The following is a 15,231-nucleotide window of genomic DNA, read 5'->3' on the forward strand; positions in this document are numbered from 1 at the left end:
CATTGGGTCCCCTCCGCGCACGCTGGGGGGCGTTCCCCTCTCTTCAGAGCTGGGCTTTTCCTGGCGGCGTCACGCCCCTGCCTCCGATCGTAATTCCCGCCTCAGAGCTGCGCCTTTGAGGGGACTCCCCCCGCTTTCAGACCCGGCGCTCAGTGCCGCTCACTGCAGCGTACCCCGGCGGCGCTATCCTCGGACCTCAGACCCGAAACTTCCCTGTTTCCTGTCCCCTCAGAGCTGAGGAGCGGAGGAGCCGCCTTTGCGCTACCCGACCCTCCTGAGGCCGGGCCGGCTTGCTTGGGGCGCGACGGGGAGAGCCTGTCCCCTGGCCGACACCCAGCAGACATGCTTTCCCTCTCATTCTGGTCTCTCTCTCTCTCACACACATACACACTCACACACACACACACACACACACACACACACACACACACACACACACACCTCACACACACACCTCACTCTCATCTCCAGCCTCTGCCATACAGTCCGGTTCTCAGCCACTGGGTGGGACACTCCTCAGTTCCTAAGATCCAGAGGCAGCAGGGGCAGGAGGGAGTCAAGAGGGGGGAAGAGGCAGAAGTGGCCGGTTCCCGGGTAGGGTTGGAGGGGGCGCAGAGAGCAGGCTGGGTGCAATGACCAGTGGTTAGGAGAACCCGACAGCTGCAGGAAGAGTGGGATCCAGTGGCTCCAGGGGCCTCCGCTCTGCTGGTCCCTCTCCATGGAGCCTCTGAGCTGGGGCAGAGCATTCGGGGAGAGGGTCGGGCCTCCCACCCCAGTCTAGTCCTCTCCGCTGGGGGTGGGTGGGGCTGGAGCGGGCAGGGCAGGGCGGGGCGGGGGGCAGCGCGGCTCAGCTCTGGGGCTCCTCTGGGGCCTCTCAGCTCTGGGGCTCCTCTGGTGCCTCGCCCCCCTCTTCCCCCGCGTTGTCGGCCGTCCACAGAGTCAGGTTGTCTCGGAGCAGCTGCATGATGAGGGTGCTGTCTTTGTAGGAGTCCTCACTGAGCGTGTGCAGGTCAGCCATGGCCTCGTCGAAGGTGGTCTTGGCCAGTGAGATGGCCTCCTCGGGGCTGTTGGCGATCTCGTAGTGGAAAACGGAAAAGTTCAGGGCCAGGCCCAGGCGGATGGGGTTGGTGGGCGGCATCTCCTTCTTGCTGATGTCCATGGCCTCCTGGTAGGCTGACCGGGCAGAGTCGATGATGCGCTTCTTGTCATCGCCGGCGGCCACCTCGGCCAGATAGCGGTAGTAGTCGCCCTTCATTTTCAGGTAGAAGACCCGGCTTTCGGCGTCGCCGGCCTCCTTGATGAGGTGGGAGTCCAGCAGGCCCAGCACGGTGTCGCACACGCCCCGGAGCTCGGTCTCCACCTTCTGCCGGTACTCTCCCACCTCTGGGCCCTTCTCCTCCGAGCCCTCCTCCTGGCCTTTCTGTTCGATACTGGACAGGACCCTCCAGGCAGCCCTCTGGCCACCCACCACGTTCTTGTAGGCCACGGACAGCAGGTTTCGCTCTTCGCAGGAGAGCTCCTCGCCCTTCTCCACAGCGCTCTTCATGAAGGCTGCCATGTCCTCATAGCGTTCGGCCTGCTCTGCCAGCTTGGCCTTCTGGATCAGACTTGCTCTCTCCATCGCTCAGCTCTGGGGACAGACAGGCAGGCAGGCAGGCAGGCAGGCGGCAGGCTAAACGGCTGCCTCGGGACCCAGCAGGATTCTGTGCCTTCCCAGATCCCTACCTGCCTTTTGGCTGGGTGGCCTGGCCCAGAGCGGGGTGGGGTGGGGAGGGGCAGAGGGCGGGACTGAGGCTCCGGACCTACCGCCTCCCCTCTTCTCCCCACACCCTTTCCGGCTTAAAGGTAAAAGGGCTGGGGTGTGGGGTGAGTCATCCAGGCAGTCAGCAGGAGAAATTTGGGTGTTGGCTGCACCTGCCAAGCTCCAAGCTGCCCCCTCTTGTTCAGGGCTCCCATTACATGGGTGCTCACAGGAGGTAGCTCCCCCCTTTCTCAAATCGGATTCTCCTTCACGGTGTCCTTCCAGGGGCAAAGGATGGCTCGGCCACCTGGCTGCATCAGCCTAGGCAGACCCCACAGAGCCAAGTGCAGGAGGATGGGGTTCTTATTCCTGCCAGAGAGGTTCCCCCCTTGGTTCAGGTGAGAGCACTCCTGTGTAGCTAGGGCTCTGCAGTTACCCAACCTTGGCTTCCAGTATCCAATCTAATCCCCATGATGTCTCTGTGAGGTGGGCAGGACTATGACTACGACCCCATTTTAGAGACAGGAATACTAAGGCTCAGAGAGGGATGAGATTTGCTCAAGGTCACCCAGCCACTAAGTCCCCTGCATCCTACTTCCTTCTCTCCCATCAAGCCCTCTGGCTTGTGAGCTCCAGGATGTATTTAGAAGTGGGATCCAAGCTTCTTGAAATGGTTCCATCCCCCACCCTCACTCTCCCTCAGGATCCTGTCCCCTCTGAACTCCCAGAATGCACAGGTGGCAGCTTTCAGGGTGCCACTTAATGAGGTGTTTAATGAGCAGCCTCTGACGCTCCAGCCCAGCCGTCGTAATTAGTCACTCAGTAGGTTTGTTGGACACCTTTCCCATCACAGCACAATTTTCCCTTTCAAGTTGGTGGCCTGTTGCCACTTGTTTGAGGACTTACCCTCTGGCTCCCCATGCCAGGTCACCTGCCCCCTCCAAGTCACCAGCCATCCTGTATGAGTGGGGCTCGTGGAGGGTGGGGGCCCAGATGCTGGCTGGCCCACTTTTCCGCCTGACTCAGCTCACCCTCTGTCAGAGGCTGGGAAGCAAGCCACCTGGGTGCTCTGCCCAGTTTGGTTCCCCAGGGGGGACGCTAGCAACTGGGGAGAGAGACAGGGCTAAGAAAAAGGAGGTGACACGTACCATTTTGTTTTATGGGGCAGTAGTCCCAGCTGAGGACTGCCTCCCAAAGCCCGACTCTCAGGAGTTTTCCTGCCCCTTCCCTTTGACCAAGGCCCCACCTCTGACCGCTGGCATGGATGGAGAGGTCTCTGTTGTCAACCTTCTGTCCCTGTTAGCTGGATGGAAACTATTATTGTTAGCTGTCCTGTGTCAGCCAAGGGTTCCTTTCATCTAAAGGTGTTGGCACTGCGCCCATGAAGGTGGGTTCCTGCTTATCTGCCCCACCCCTAGCTATAGCTCAGATGGGGCTCAGGGGTGGGGCTCCCCTCATTGGGATCTAGCCAGCTTAACCCTGGTGCCAGGACCATGTCACAGGCCTGTCCTTCCCTGGGTTGTTCTTGGTGTCTGAACACCCCTCCTCCCCTTCTGGAGGGAGGGAGGCCTAGCCAGAACTCTGAGGCTCCACGATAAGATATCTGGGCTAATGTTATAGGTTTTCCAAAGAAGCAGAAGGGATTTTAGGCTTAATATCCTGAAGACTTCACTCAATCCAGACAGAAAATGATGGAAAGGAAAATACTATTTTAGTACACTAAAATACAACTTACTGAGGGTATCTTTAGGGAGTGAAACTGACTTTTTTTCCTTTTCCTATTCTACTCAAATCATCTATCGTGAATGTGTATTATTTTTCTGAGAGATAGAATAGCCAGTATATCTGGAATCAGACCAGCCAGGTTCATTTCTTACAAGCTGCTGTGGCCTTTGCCAAGTGACTTAACCTCTGTGAGCCTCAGTGTTCCTAAGTATAAAATGGGTTTGTGAGGATTAAATGAGTTGGTGGAAAGCACTTGCTTGAGTGGATGATAACTATTATTAGCACGTAGAAAAAAATCCAACCCTTGGCTGACACAAGGACAGCTAACAATTTTTATATTTATTATAAAAATATACACTCACAGCATGAACATGGACCTGGGGCCTATGAAATGAGGAAGGGCCCCTCACAAGGCCTCAACCAAAGACCAGAGCCTGCCCAGCTGGGTGTCCACATGGGAAGGAAGATGGATGAATAGTCAGATACGCTCACTCAACACTGCCTCCTCCTTCTCCATCTTGGACATTCCTCTGGACTATGCAAATCCTGGGCCCTCAAGGACTTTCTTTTGACTCAGTCCAGGCTTTCCAAGTCGTGAGGGAAAGCTGGAAGTCCCAGAACAGCATAAACTTAGGACCTGGCGATTTTGGAGCTATTTCTGTCTCTAGGGAGGGAGCATTCTCTTTTCCATCACTCAAACCTGGAGACCTGGTGGCGATTCACACCCTAAAGCTCCATGCCCAAAGCACAGACCCTGGCAAGAGAACGGAAAGCCCCCTTTCCCTGCTGAATCGGAGCCAGGCTGCCTGACATCTCCTGCTGGCTCTGGCCTGTCTATCCTGACTCAGTTCCTGTCTGATGCACCTCCCTTTGCCTCCAGGCTTCCATTTCCCAAGTCCAGAAGCCCAGGCAGGCAGGAGGCAGCAGGCAGGAGGCAGCAGGCCCCGGCAGGGCACTGAGTTCCACAGTCAGCCACCTGAGTCAGCAGGACAGGAGCTGGGGCTGCAGCCCAAAGGGGCTTTCCTCATCCTGCCTACCTCCCACCCTTCTATATAACATCCATCCTACCAGCACGCTTAAGGCCTCTGGTCCCAGAGACAACCAGCCCTTCTTAGCTGGTAAGCAGGCTTTGAGGGTTGTAGCACAGAGAGGAAGGCAGCAGCTAGTTGTCTATCTCTACTGAGAAGAGAGAACAGGGCTCTGGTTGCAGCAGGAAGGACTCTGTTAAGATTCCAGGAAGAACTTTCTAGGACATTTTCCCGGTTTTAGAATGATCAAACTAAACATGTGATCATCTTCTCCCCCTAATTATAAACTAGAGTTCAGTTATCCAGTCAAGAGCTCACTCTACTAGTTGCCTTTGGCGGGGGGATTAGATTACTTTTAGGTGAGTCAGCTATCCTGAGACTTTTCCTCCTCAAGACATTGCTATTTAGAGTATCCCACATTTCCTAGACCAGTCCAGTCTAGAACACGGTGTGGAATTTTTGGGAAGAAAATGGAATGAGTTCAGGGTGTGGGACTGCATTCCAGCTCAGTTATAAAGCCTTGGGCAGGCTCTTTCCTCTGGGCCTGTTTCCCCATAGGTACAGGGAGGCCTCACATATCTCCTCTAAGCCCCTGCTGGCTATGAATGACATTCTCTAATTTTAGGGTTTCTCCTCTTGAGATTCCCTTCTCCTGAAGCGCAGTATTCATTCTTTGGGTAGTGCAGAAGGGTTAGAGGTCAGGGCAGAGATCAGGTTCAAATACTGAATTTGCTGCTTTATCAGCTGGGAGACCCTGAGCAACTCCTATGCCTTCCTTGAGCTTCAGTTCCTTCATCTGTCAAAAGGCTGACAGCACTTTCCTCATAGGCTTAGGTGAGAAAACAGACTTGGCAAGCCCTTGCTGAATGGCCACTGTAGTTATTATTATTACTATTATTTAGCTCCTAGCATACTGTGTATCTTGATGTAGGGAGGCATCTGGGAGAGGGAAGCTCCATGAGAGTGTTACCCTGGGCTAAACTCAGTTCAGGGTATGACAGTCCCAGACTGGAGTCAACTCCTCTATCCCAGCCAAGGCTGGGACCTCTCAGAGTTCAGAGGTCAGCTAAGGTTTAAAGGTCTCTGGAGCTGAGACCAGGAGTTCTGGAGGGGCACAGTGAAGAGGATGCTGGTCATACTTCCTGTGTCACTTCTCGCTTTGTTATGCCTTTTTTTAAAAAAATTATTTTTAGAGAGAGAGGGAGAGCAAGAAACATTGTGTGCTCCACCCATCCATACATTCATTGGTTGATCTTGTATGTGCCCCAACTGGGGATGGAACCTGCAACCTTGGCCTTATTTGGGACAACACTCCCACCAACTGAGCCACCCAGCCAGGGATGCCGTGCCTTTTAAAAATCTCCAAACAGCACTGACCAGCTGGAACAAAGCTGGCAGCTGTAAGCAGTGGTTCTCCTGCACACTCAGCACAGGCTCCACTCCCAGACCCCAAGAAAGAGTGGCACCAGACAGCCAAAGATATGGCAAGAAGAGGGAAATCTTTATTTTGGTTTAAAAAAGGTACAGGATAGCAGACAAGCAGACCCCAGCCATGGGCTTAGCAGATTCCAGAGGCCCAGCCAGTTTCCTTTAATTCCTCTGAAGAACAAGGGGCTGCCAGAACTAGCTCAGTCCCTCAGTGCCTGGAGCAAAGGGTACAAGCATCTTCCTTGCAACCTTTCTACTCAAGTGCTGGGGGTGGAGGGGGCCGTGGGAACAGTGTCAAACCAGTTGTGCTTAAAACTGTTACCAAACTTGTTCAGCAGCGTCATCAACCATAACACCCCAGACAGCTCCTGAAGAAACCTGCTCAGCTGGACTACGGCTATGCCTGATTCTGGGGGGCAGGCTGTAAGGCAAGATTCCTAAAGAGTCTTGACACCTTACAAATCTGGGGAAGGGGAAGTAAGGTGGAAGAGGGGAGGGCGAGTTTCAGCATAGTATTACATCATTGTGCTGACAGCTGCATTATGGCTTTTCTACACTCTGGCCAGCATGGAGTGGGGATGGGGGCAAAGAGGTTAGACCCCTGGCCCCTCTTGGGGGGCCCTAGAGAGCACACATGTGGGGCAGGCTTGGGGGTAGACCCTGTAGGCACAGATGGTGGCAGATGGGCCACAGGTTAGGCAGGTGGAGGTGCCAGGTGCTTGGCTTCCCCCAGGCCACTCCTGGAGAGGAAGAGAGCAGCAGTCCTCAGGAGGTCCTTAAGCCCCCGCACACACTGGAGATCCCGGGCAAGACAGCAAAGAAGGAGAAGAGAGAGGGTTAGTGGGATGGGGAGGAAAGAGGAGGCCTAGAGGGGGTCCACAGCACCTGCCTCTTCCCCACAGAAGGGCCTCTTCCCCACAGAGGGCCAAGGCTTGGGCAGCAGGCAACGAAGCAGGAGAGAAGACGGGCAGGTGAGAGAAAGCTCAGCAGGGACAGAAAGCCAGGACACAGTGTTAGTGATCAAAGGCCCCTGTACACCAGGGCACCACCAGAATAGACCCAGGCATCTGAGAGCAGGTACCCCATCCTCTCCCCACCCTCACCCTTCACCTCCTGCGTCAGTCGGAGAGCTGCTGTGTGGGAAACTACTTCCTCATCCGGAGGGGGGCTGGGCTCTTCGCCCTGACCCCATTCTTCTGCTCAGTGGGGAGCCCTGGGGACCCTACCACCACCAGCATACACACCACACCACACACCAGACAGATGAATGGGCTCCATGGGGTTGCGAGGCATGCGATGAGGATGAGATGGTGTGTGAGGGGAGCGGGCAGTGCTGGCTGACAGGGGAAAGATGGTCTTACCAGCTAACCCTCTGCAAAGAGGACTGTTAGCTCCCCTCAGGCTGTGCAGGAGATGGCAAAATCCTGACAGGTGTCCTCCTGGAGGAGATACCGGAGAGGTGGGCCAGTGTTATGAGGTGTCTGGCTGGGCTCTGCTGCCCAGACAGAGGTGAGGGCCAGGAAGGCTCCAGCTCTCAAACTGGAATCTACTGTCTCATAAACATTTTCTTAGCTGAGCAGTCACTGGGGTTAGAGTAGAAAGAGAGCAAGGAACTTGGGGGCCTCCAAGCCCCTGTGGCAGGGGAAGGTGGAGGGAGCAGTGGCCTCTTCTTACACGCCTATGCCTAGCCGCAGTCCTCTCTGTTCTGCCTCCAGCAGACAGACTCCAGCCAGGAGAGGAGAACTTTAGCCAGGTCGGTGGGCTGCCTGCCTTCTCTCTGTATCCCCAGGAAAGACCAAGTTTGACTGAAAGAATAGATGGCTGCCATTTGGGGCCTCAGCAAAGAAGAGCAAACAAAAACCAAACCAAAGCAAATCAACTCTTAAAAACAAAAGTTTTATTACAAGCAGGAACAAAGAACACTAGCTTAAATAAAAGTCAGATGGGAGTCAACCTCCTCTACCCAGGGTCCTGCCCCCCTCCCAGTGCCACTGCAGCCTTGCGCGGGGCACTAAGGCTGGGTGAAGGGAAGCTGTTTTCCCAGAGGAGACCTTCTGTGGCTGCCACTTCTCAACTGCCTGTGACCTACTAGCCTCTGGAGCAAGGAAGGGCAAGAAAAGGGGACTTCCTATGTCATTTTCCAAGGACTTCGGCCCATTTGAAGAGCCAAGGAGGGGGAGAGAGGAACAATTTCCTATCTATTTTGACAAGGAACTATAGTTCCCAGCAGAGGAGGGACATTCTCTGAGTTTCTGGCCTAGATTTAGGCCAGTCTTCATTCGCCTTGGCCCACCTTGCTCCTTCCTTCCTTCCTTCCTTTTCTCTGGACGGAGGCCTCCAGTTGGCAGAGATTCCCTGTTCTCTAGCCCTTGGCACTGGGTCCCATACTCGGGGCTTGGAGGAGGGGGTGTGGCTTCTAGGGTGGCAGCCGCTCCTCACAGCCATTACCCCATGCACCACACCCAGCCTCAGCCTGTCTAGGCAGATCCCAGCTGGAAGCCTGACCTGGGGGTTGGGTGGCAGGGGTGGGGTTGGGGGTGGCTGAGTCCCCAGCCACTGGCTGTCGGAAGTCCCTGGAGGAGGGAAAGGTAGGAGGATGTGGGCTGAGCCACAGAAGGAGCCCAGGGGTCTCTTGTAACCACTGCGCACATCCCTTGTCCCCATGGCTCAGGCCGGTACTGCTGCTGCTGGCTGACACTGGAGGGGGATGGTGAGGAGAAGGGCAGCCCAGGGGATGTGGGGAAGTGGGAGCCAGCCACATTTGTACAAGGGCAAGCACACACACATGCACACACACACAGACACACACTCACAGTCAAAAGGTCTCATGTAATAAACTTACTAAAATCAATTTGCCTTCTGATAACCTGGCACTACACAGACAGCAAAATGGCTGACTTTTTAAGAATTCTTCTTCCATTTAAAAAATGTAGAAAAGAGGTCTATAAAATTGTGCAAAATACCCAGCATTAATAAACCCGTTTCAAGTATTGCCAGCATGAGTATTACCTACCCATCCCAGACCTGACTTGGGAAAGAGATGGGGGGGCCAGGCTGGGATCCCATAGAGAACCCTCTATGGGCGGAGAAATGGCAAGGCCCCACTTCCTAGTGTGCTTCCCAGGAATCATGCTGGAGCTGAGGTCTTGGGTGCCTGGCTGGCTGGTTTGGCTTCCTCTGACACAGGCTACCCCACCCCTCCGCCCCCATCCACCTCCAACTCTGCCTTCTCTACCTAGAACCCAGCTCTACTCTATTGGCCAACTCCATATAAAAAAAATAAAAAACCAAAGAAAAACAATGATCATCACAAAAAGACTGAAGGAGCTCGCAAACCAAAGTAGCCCATGGAAACATCCTGTCCCATAGCCCGCTGTCCAAGGCCACTGCTCCTGGGTCTTGTTTCACCCCAGAAGCCCAGCTCAGCAGGGCTCAGCAGCTTCCCCAACTGGGAGGCATTACACTCAGTCCGCACCCTCACTCACACAGGGCTCGCCCTGGCACAGAGTCTTGGCGTGGTCCTCTGGGAACCTGGCCCTGGCCTCTCTATCCTGTCACTCCTGCGACTGATCAGCTGTGGGGAATCTCACTCCTAAGGCCGTAGGAACCTGGGTTTGGGGAGCAGAGGGTACAGCCATGGAACGGTGTGGGGACAGCACGCAGGGTGGGAAATAAATACGAAAAGCCTTGAGTCTTTGGTGGCTCTGCTTCCCTTGGGTGGAATGGGGAGGGTCTCGGCAGGTGTGGAGTGCGGCAGGTGAGTGCGGAAGGGCAAACAGGCCAGCAGGTGGCAAGTACTGAGCCAGGTTCAGGGGTGGCCTCCTACCATGTTGGCATCGGCCTTGGCTCCACAGGCTGGCTCGTCGCTTCTGATGGGTGAGGGCAACAGGGTGTCAGGCTGCACAAATCCCCTCCGGTCAATCAGGCTTCAAAAACACAAGGTGGACATGTGAGGGCTCTGTCTGACACCAGGACTCCAGGCTGGGGGCTGGATGGCAGAGACTTGGTGTGGTCCTCTGGGCACCCGGCCCTGGCCCCTCTATCCTGTCACTACTGCCACTGATCAGCTGGGGGGATCTCATGCCTAAGGCCGTGGGAACCTCGGTTTGGGGAGCAGAGGGTACAGCCATGGAACACTGTGGGGACAGCACACAGGGGAGGAAATAAATGGCCCCGCCAAGGGAAGTCCTAGAAAATCTGAGGAAAAGGGAGCTGTCTTCCTGCTGGGAGCTCAAGACTCCTCCCTTTCAGAAGGGCCCTCTCTCCACACTCTGGACACCTGGCTTTTGGCCACAGAATTTATTTACTGTTAATTCAAACTAGCTCACCTTTCTGTGTGGCTGCCAAGAAGCCAGGCTGCAGGCGAGGGGAACAGTAAGGATGAAAGGGCATTTGGAGATAGTGCGACTCCTACTGTCCCTTTTCTGGCAGAATTGGTGGGAGGAGAAGGGGACAGTGTGGGAAGTTTTATTCCCAGTGTCCACTGCCATTTAGCTCCCATCTGGCGCCCTCTGCTGTCAGGATGGATGGGGTGCTTCCTAGCAGGGCTGAACCACCAGGGCTTTCTCCTTCTAGGAGGGAGAATGGAGGTCCCCCCAGTTTGGCCAGCAGCACCAGCAGCACCAGAAGGGCAGCGTTGCTCAAGTGTGGCCAAAACATTAATTGTGGTTATCCCCGGGGAGTAAGATTACATGTGAGACCTAACACTCTTCTTTTTTCATATTTTGTACTTATTTTTTATCTACAATGAGCACATGACTTAAAATTACAACTCTCCATAGAACTCCTTTATGTGACAAATGCCCTGAGAGCATCCAGCAGGGGATGGGGACAGAGGAGGGTAATGTGGGGAGAGGTCTGCTGATTCTAGAACCTCTTTGAGAGATGTGGACTCACAAGGTCACCCCGTCTCACCTGGGAGGTAGGGGGCCGCAGAGCACAGCACAGCAGTTGGTGATAACACTTTTATGGCTGTAGGGGTTGACAGAGGCCTCGCCACCTCTCTTGCTGGACCACGAGCCTTTGATCTGCAAGTAGAAAGAGGTTTGGGTCAGATACCTAACTCCCTTTGCTTCGCTTTTCTAAGGTGGGGGAGTGAGGGGAGTCTAGAGGCATGGGAAAACTGGCAAATTCTGAAACCAGTTCCAACTAGACTACTTGAGAGGACATGTCTTTGACAGGGGCCATTCAGAGAGAATGTGGGGGACTTCTGGATGGTGGGGGCACCTAGCAGAGAGGAGGAGGCCCCAAACAGGACAGAAGACAAAGGAGAGCCACAGAGAACCCTCCAAAGAAACTTTTTGGGTGCATCCTCTCTTCTCTGGCCAGCCTCCTAAGGTGGAGGGCAGGACAAGGGCACAGGGGTCAGGCTGCCTTCCCTGCCACTGACTCGCTGCGTAACCCCGGATAGATCACTACTCCTCTGAATCCTCATTTGAAAAATAGGGAACTCTCTGATACCAACTTTCTGATAGCACTGCTGGAGCATCAGACGAAATCTTGTCCATCTCTAGCTCTGTGAAGCCTACTAACAAAGGCACTGAGGAGTTTAGCAGTGAAGGACACCTGCTTAACTTTAACACAGAGATCCCCAAATTTATTTGGCTATATCAGCCCTCTTTACTTAAGCCCTAGTAATATCCTACAGAACCAGCACCCAGGAAACCACCTTAGGAGAGTCTGCTCTGTACCAATCACTCGGCACATGATACCCTATCATGCGTGTTAAGTTTTGTTTCACTAAATAAGAAGCTGAGGTCACAGCTTCTGTGAGTTGATGGGCCCCTTAGTAACAGATAGTGACCCTGGAATGGACGCTTTTGTTTGCTTTTTTATTGTTTGGGAGAACGGGAAGGGGCGGTCAGGTCCCTGGCCCAGGGCTAGGCACACAGTGAGTGCTCAAACAATGCTTGTTGGTGAGGGTCTGTAAGGCAGCAGGTAGGGAGGATTAATGGAACCTCAGGGTCCTGTCCTGGCTGTTCCCGTAAATAAGGAAGCCCCAGGGAGCACCAAGGACACCTCAGAACAGTCACATCTCTGCTGCCTACAATTGTAGTGGGGGAGACAGTGAGCATGGCCATAGCGCCTGGGTGAAATTCTGACTCTATCCCTTCCCAGCTGCGTAATCTTGGGGCAAGTCACTCAGCCATCAGATGGAGAAAAGGCATCCCTCAGAGTTGGCAAAAGGACCAGAAGAGATGATGGGAACTGAAAGAACTCTGGAAACAACAAGGTGCTGCCAAATGTAATGACCGTTACGGTGCGAGAGCTGCTTTTCTGGGGTTAGGGAGAAAGCATCTTGGGGGCCCTGGGAGCCTGCACCGAGTGCCAACACATGTGGGGGCCTCAGAAGCTGTGCTGGGTCTCAGGGCCAAGCCATGAGCACTGAAGGAGCTGGCTGCCTCTCATCTCCACCCACGTTTCCCCAGCAGGCTGAGAGTCAGGGCTGCACTGCTGCCACTCCAGCTCCTTCAGCCCCGCCTCTTGCCAAGGGTCCAGCCTCACTCACATCTTCGTTAGTTGTCAGGTTGGAGGCGACGAGGTAAGTGTGAAACCCTGAGAGGCCCAGGATGGACCAGATGGAGAAGAAGCAGATCACCAACTCCAGCACAGTGAGCAGGCAGTCAAGGACCCACAACCAGGATCAGGGCTGGGAGCCTCCCCTGCGCCTGGGATCTTGCCACGCCCAGCCTTTCTCCCCTCTCCTTCCCCAGAAAGGAAATAAGTGTGTAACCTTCCTATGGCCCAGTCACCACCTCTTAGCAGGATTACCTCCTGGGCCTCAAGAAGGGTTGAAGAGCTCCCCTCAAGAGCAGGATGAGCCCAGGGTGATGGGCAGTAGTGGGAACTGAGGGTTCCAAGCACCAAGAGCTGTGGACGTGGTCCAGGGAGCTTGGTGCCTTAAGGGAAGACAGGGACTGTGGCTCCTGAGAGTTCTCAGCCACCCCGCCCCACAAGAGCCCATTTAATATCAGCTCAAGCCTTGGTGCATATTGGATTCTAGTGGACAAACACCTGCTCTACATCATTGCCCTCTGTTTATAGGATGAGGTGTGGGAACCCATCCCAGTGACGGGGCCTCAGTTCCCACCAGGCTGCCCACTAGCAGACAAAGGCAAAGGATATCTTGCTGGTGTCTCCTTCAGAGTGGAGAGGAAGTTGCTTCCCTGAGAGCCTGGAAGAAACAGGAGAGAGCACGGCTCAGAGGGACGGTGACCACAGCTCCTCAGCCTGGCTGAGCTGGATGGCCCGCCCTCTGCTTGTCCCCGCTCCCATTGCCACTGCCAACTCACGGAGCGTCAGGTGGGTGACCACGCAGGCGAAGATGAAGGCCGTCAGGAATGAGAGGGAGAGAATAAACGCATAGAAGAAGCGGTAGTTCCGTCTCCCCACACAGTTGCCCACCCAGGGGCAGTGATGGTCAAACCGTTCTGGAAAAGGGCCGGGGGAGAGGGGTTAGTGCAGGCCTGGCTGGCACCAACCAGCACAGGTGTTCTGAGGCCTCACACCTTGGCTGGCTTTCCCACCCCCTCACTCTCCACACCAGCAGCTCTCAGACACTCCCTGCTTCTGATCCTGTGGGAACTGGTTGCCATGGCTCACACATTCTTCCCCATCTTTCCTGGTGAAGGGAAATTCCTCTTTCAGGTCTTGGCTGCAAAGCCACTTCCTTAAGAAAGTGTCCTCTGACCCCAGGCAAGGTAAGGGTCCCTGTTACCTGTGCTGTTGCTCTGGCACTTATCTTTTGCAGCACTTTATCCATGGTGTTCACATATTTATTTACAATTAGTGGACTAGCCAGTGTCCCCTGCTCAATTAGAAGCTCCATAAGGGGGGCCTGTGTTGGCCTCACAATGAGCTGAATCCCAGGGCCCAGCTGTGTCTGGTACAAGGAAGATCCACAAAAAGTACTTGTTGCCCAGCCTACGACCCCTGCCACACACCAAAAACTAATGACCCTTGTCCCTCAAGCTAGAACTAGAGGCCTAGGGAGGGGCTAGACCCTATGTAACTAGTGGGGAACTGGCACCAGAGGCCTGGTCAGAGGGCTGATCTCACACCAGCACCACGTCCCCGGGGGCAGGGGAAAGTCCCCTGTGGGAATATGGGTCACAAGCCCATTGCAGGCCTCGCACCAAGGCCAGCACCCTTTGTAGGGGGTGGGTGGGGCTGATTCTCTTGGATGAATGACGCCCACTGAGTCACCCACTTCACTGCCTGCCGTCATGGGGTGTTCCCCACTATTCTCTTGCTCAGGGAATGCTGAGCCAGCTTGATGAGCTCACTGCCCTGGGGGCTGTGCACAGTCACAGTGGCACAGCTCACTGGGCCCTCTTGCATAGCATTTACCTTACGATACCTCCCAGGGGCACACCCTTGGTCCCCATCAGAGCTGCCCAGCCTCTGGAAAGCAGGGAGAAGGGACAACACAGTCTCTGGTTCCCCAGCAACCACTGCAGTTGTGAGTCAGCAGCTCAGCTTCCAATCCTGGCTACCTCCTCTCCACCTCACCAGCTTAAACCCCTCTGTTCCCAGACTCTTGTCCCTCCAAAACCCTGAGAGTCAGATCAAAGTATTTCAGTATAGCTGGTCTCGGGCACTGGTTGGTAAATCATTTCCTTTCTGGCCCAAATGCATCTAGAATGTTATTGGTCCAAGTCTCTGGTTCTGGGACCTTGACCTCTGAAGAGTTCAGGGCCTCTCTGTGTCTGCCCCACTTCCGAGCTGCGGGGAAGGAATCCACTGATCCTGGGCTGAAGCCAAGACACCAGTGGTCACACTGAGAGCCCACTGGTCATTCTCAGGTTCCTTCTTGGTCAGAGCAAATCTGAGTGACCCAGACTTCCTGCCCAGCCCTGGATCTTTCCAACATGCCACCCCCCTCCAGCCCCACACGAATGACTCCCTTTCCTCCAGTCTTCAATTCTCTCAGGGTTCCCCACATCCCTATCTATGGCCCCTCACTTACCCACACAGTTGTCGCAGACACTACAGTGTGAGGTCCGTGGTGGTCGAAACATCTTGCAGGTGAAACAATACTTCAACTTCACCATCTGCCCATTGATCATCACCTCCTGGGTCCGAGGGGGTGGCCGGTAGGTGGAACTGCCTGTGTTGTCTGAAGGTGGGAGAGAAAGATGGGGGATGTCCAATGTTGGGAGCCATTAGAAATATTGGCTTAGACAAAGCCATCTTAAGAACTGTAAGTTTCTGGTTCCTTCAGAAACTCCTAATTACTAGAAACCACCTGTGTCTTGCAATTTGGCCAGCAGTAAAAGATAAACTACCCTCACACAGCTGCTAACTCTC

General features: G+C 54.6%; 3 protein-coding genes across 6 annotated transcripts in view; all 3 read right to left on the minus strand.

Moving 5' to 3' along the window:
* LOC102772934 (14-3-3 protein sigma-like) overlaps positions 1 to 481 on the minus strand; it is a 20,464-nt gene extending 19,983 nt beyond the window's left edge. Inside the window, exon 1 of the mRNA XM_006777640.1 lies at positions 455 to 481. Coding sequence (XP_006777703.1) covers positions 455 to 481 — 27 coding nt within the window. The remainder of the gene's footprint in view (positions 1 to 454) is intronic.
* The window catches only part of LOC102755907 (14-3-3 protein sigma), a 21,359-nt gene extending 19,553 nt beyond the window's left edge, over positions 1 to 1,806 (minus strand). Inside the window, exon 1 of one of the 4 annotated variants that reach the window (XM_006777489.2) lies at positions 424 to 1,806. In XM_006777489.2, coding sequence (XP_006777552.1) covers positions 875 to 1,621 — 747 coding nt within the window. In that variant the 5' untranslated portion in view covers positions 1,622 to 1,806 and the 3' untranslated portion in view covers positions 424 to 874. Of the gene's footprint in view, positions 1 to 409 lie in introns of all 4 variants that reach the window. The other 3 variants (XM_015557251.1, XM_015557249.1, XM_015557250.1) reach the window with 3 other exon arrangements.
* Positions 1,807 to 6,626: 4,820 nt separating this feature from the next.
* ZDHHC18 (zinc finger, DHHC-type containing 18) overlaps positions 6,627 to 15,231 on the minus strand; it is a 39,642-nt gene continuing 31,037 nt past the window's right edge. The window contains exons 3-10 of the mRNA XM_006777490.2: positions 14,891 to 15,040; positions 13,215 to 13,352; positions 13,048 to 13,096; positions 12,431 to 12,533; positions 10,837 to 10,949; positions 9,749 to 9,848; positions 7,284 to 7,361; positions 6,627 to 6,715 (exon numbers count right to left, since the gene is read on the minus strand). Of these exons, the coding sequence (XP_006777553.2) occupies positions 7,320 to 7,361; positions 9,749 to 9,848; positions 10,837 to 10,949; positions 12,431 to 12,533; positions 13,048 to 13,096; positions 13,215 to 13,352; positions 14,891 to 15,040 (695 nt within the window). The 3' untranslated portion in view covers positions 6,627 to 6,715; positions 7,284 to 7,319. The remainder of the gene's footprint in view (positions 6,716 to 7,283; positions 7,362 to 9,748; positions 9,849 to 10,836; positions 10,950 to 12,430; positions 12,534 to 13,047; positions 13,097 to 13,214; positions 13,353 to 14,890; positions 15,041 to 15,231) is intronic.

The sequence above is a fragment of the Myotis davidii genome, unplaced genomic scaffold (assembly GCF_000327345.1).
Source record: "Myotis davidii unplaced genomic scaffold, ASM32734v1 scaffold149, whole genome shotgun sequence".
NCBI classification, from domain to species: Eukaryota; Metazoa; Chordata; class Mammalia; order Chiroptera; family Vespertilionidae; genus Myotis; species Myotis davidii.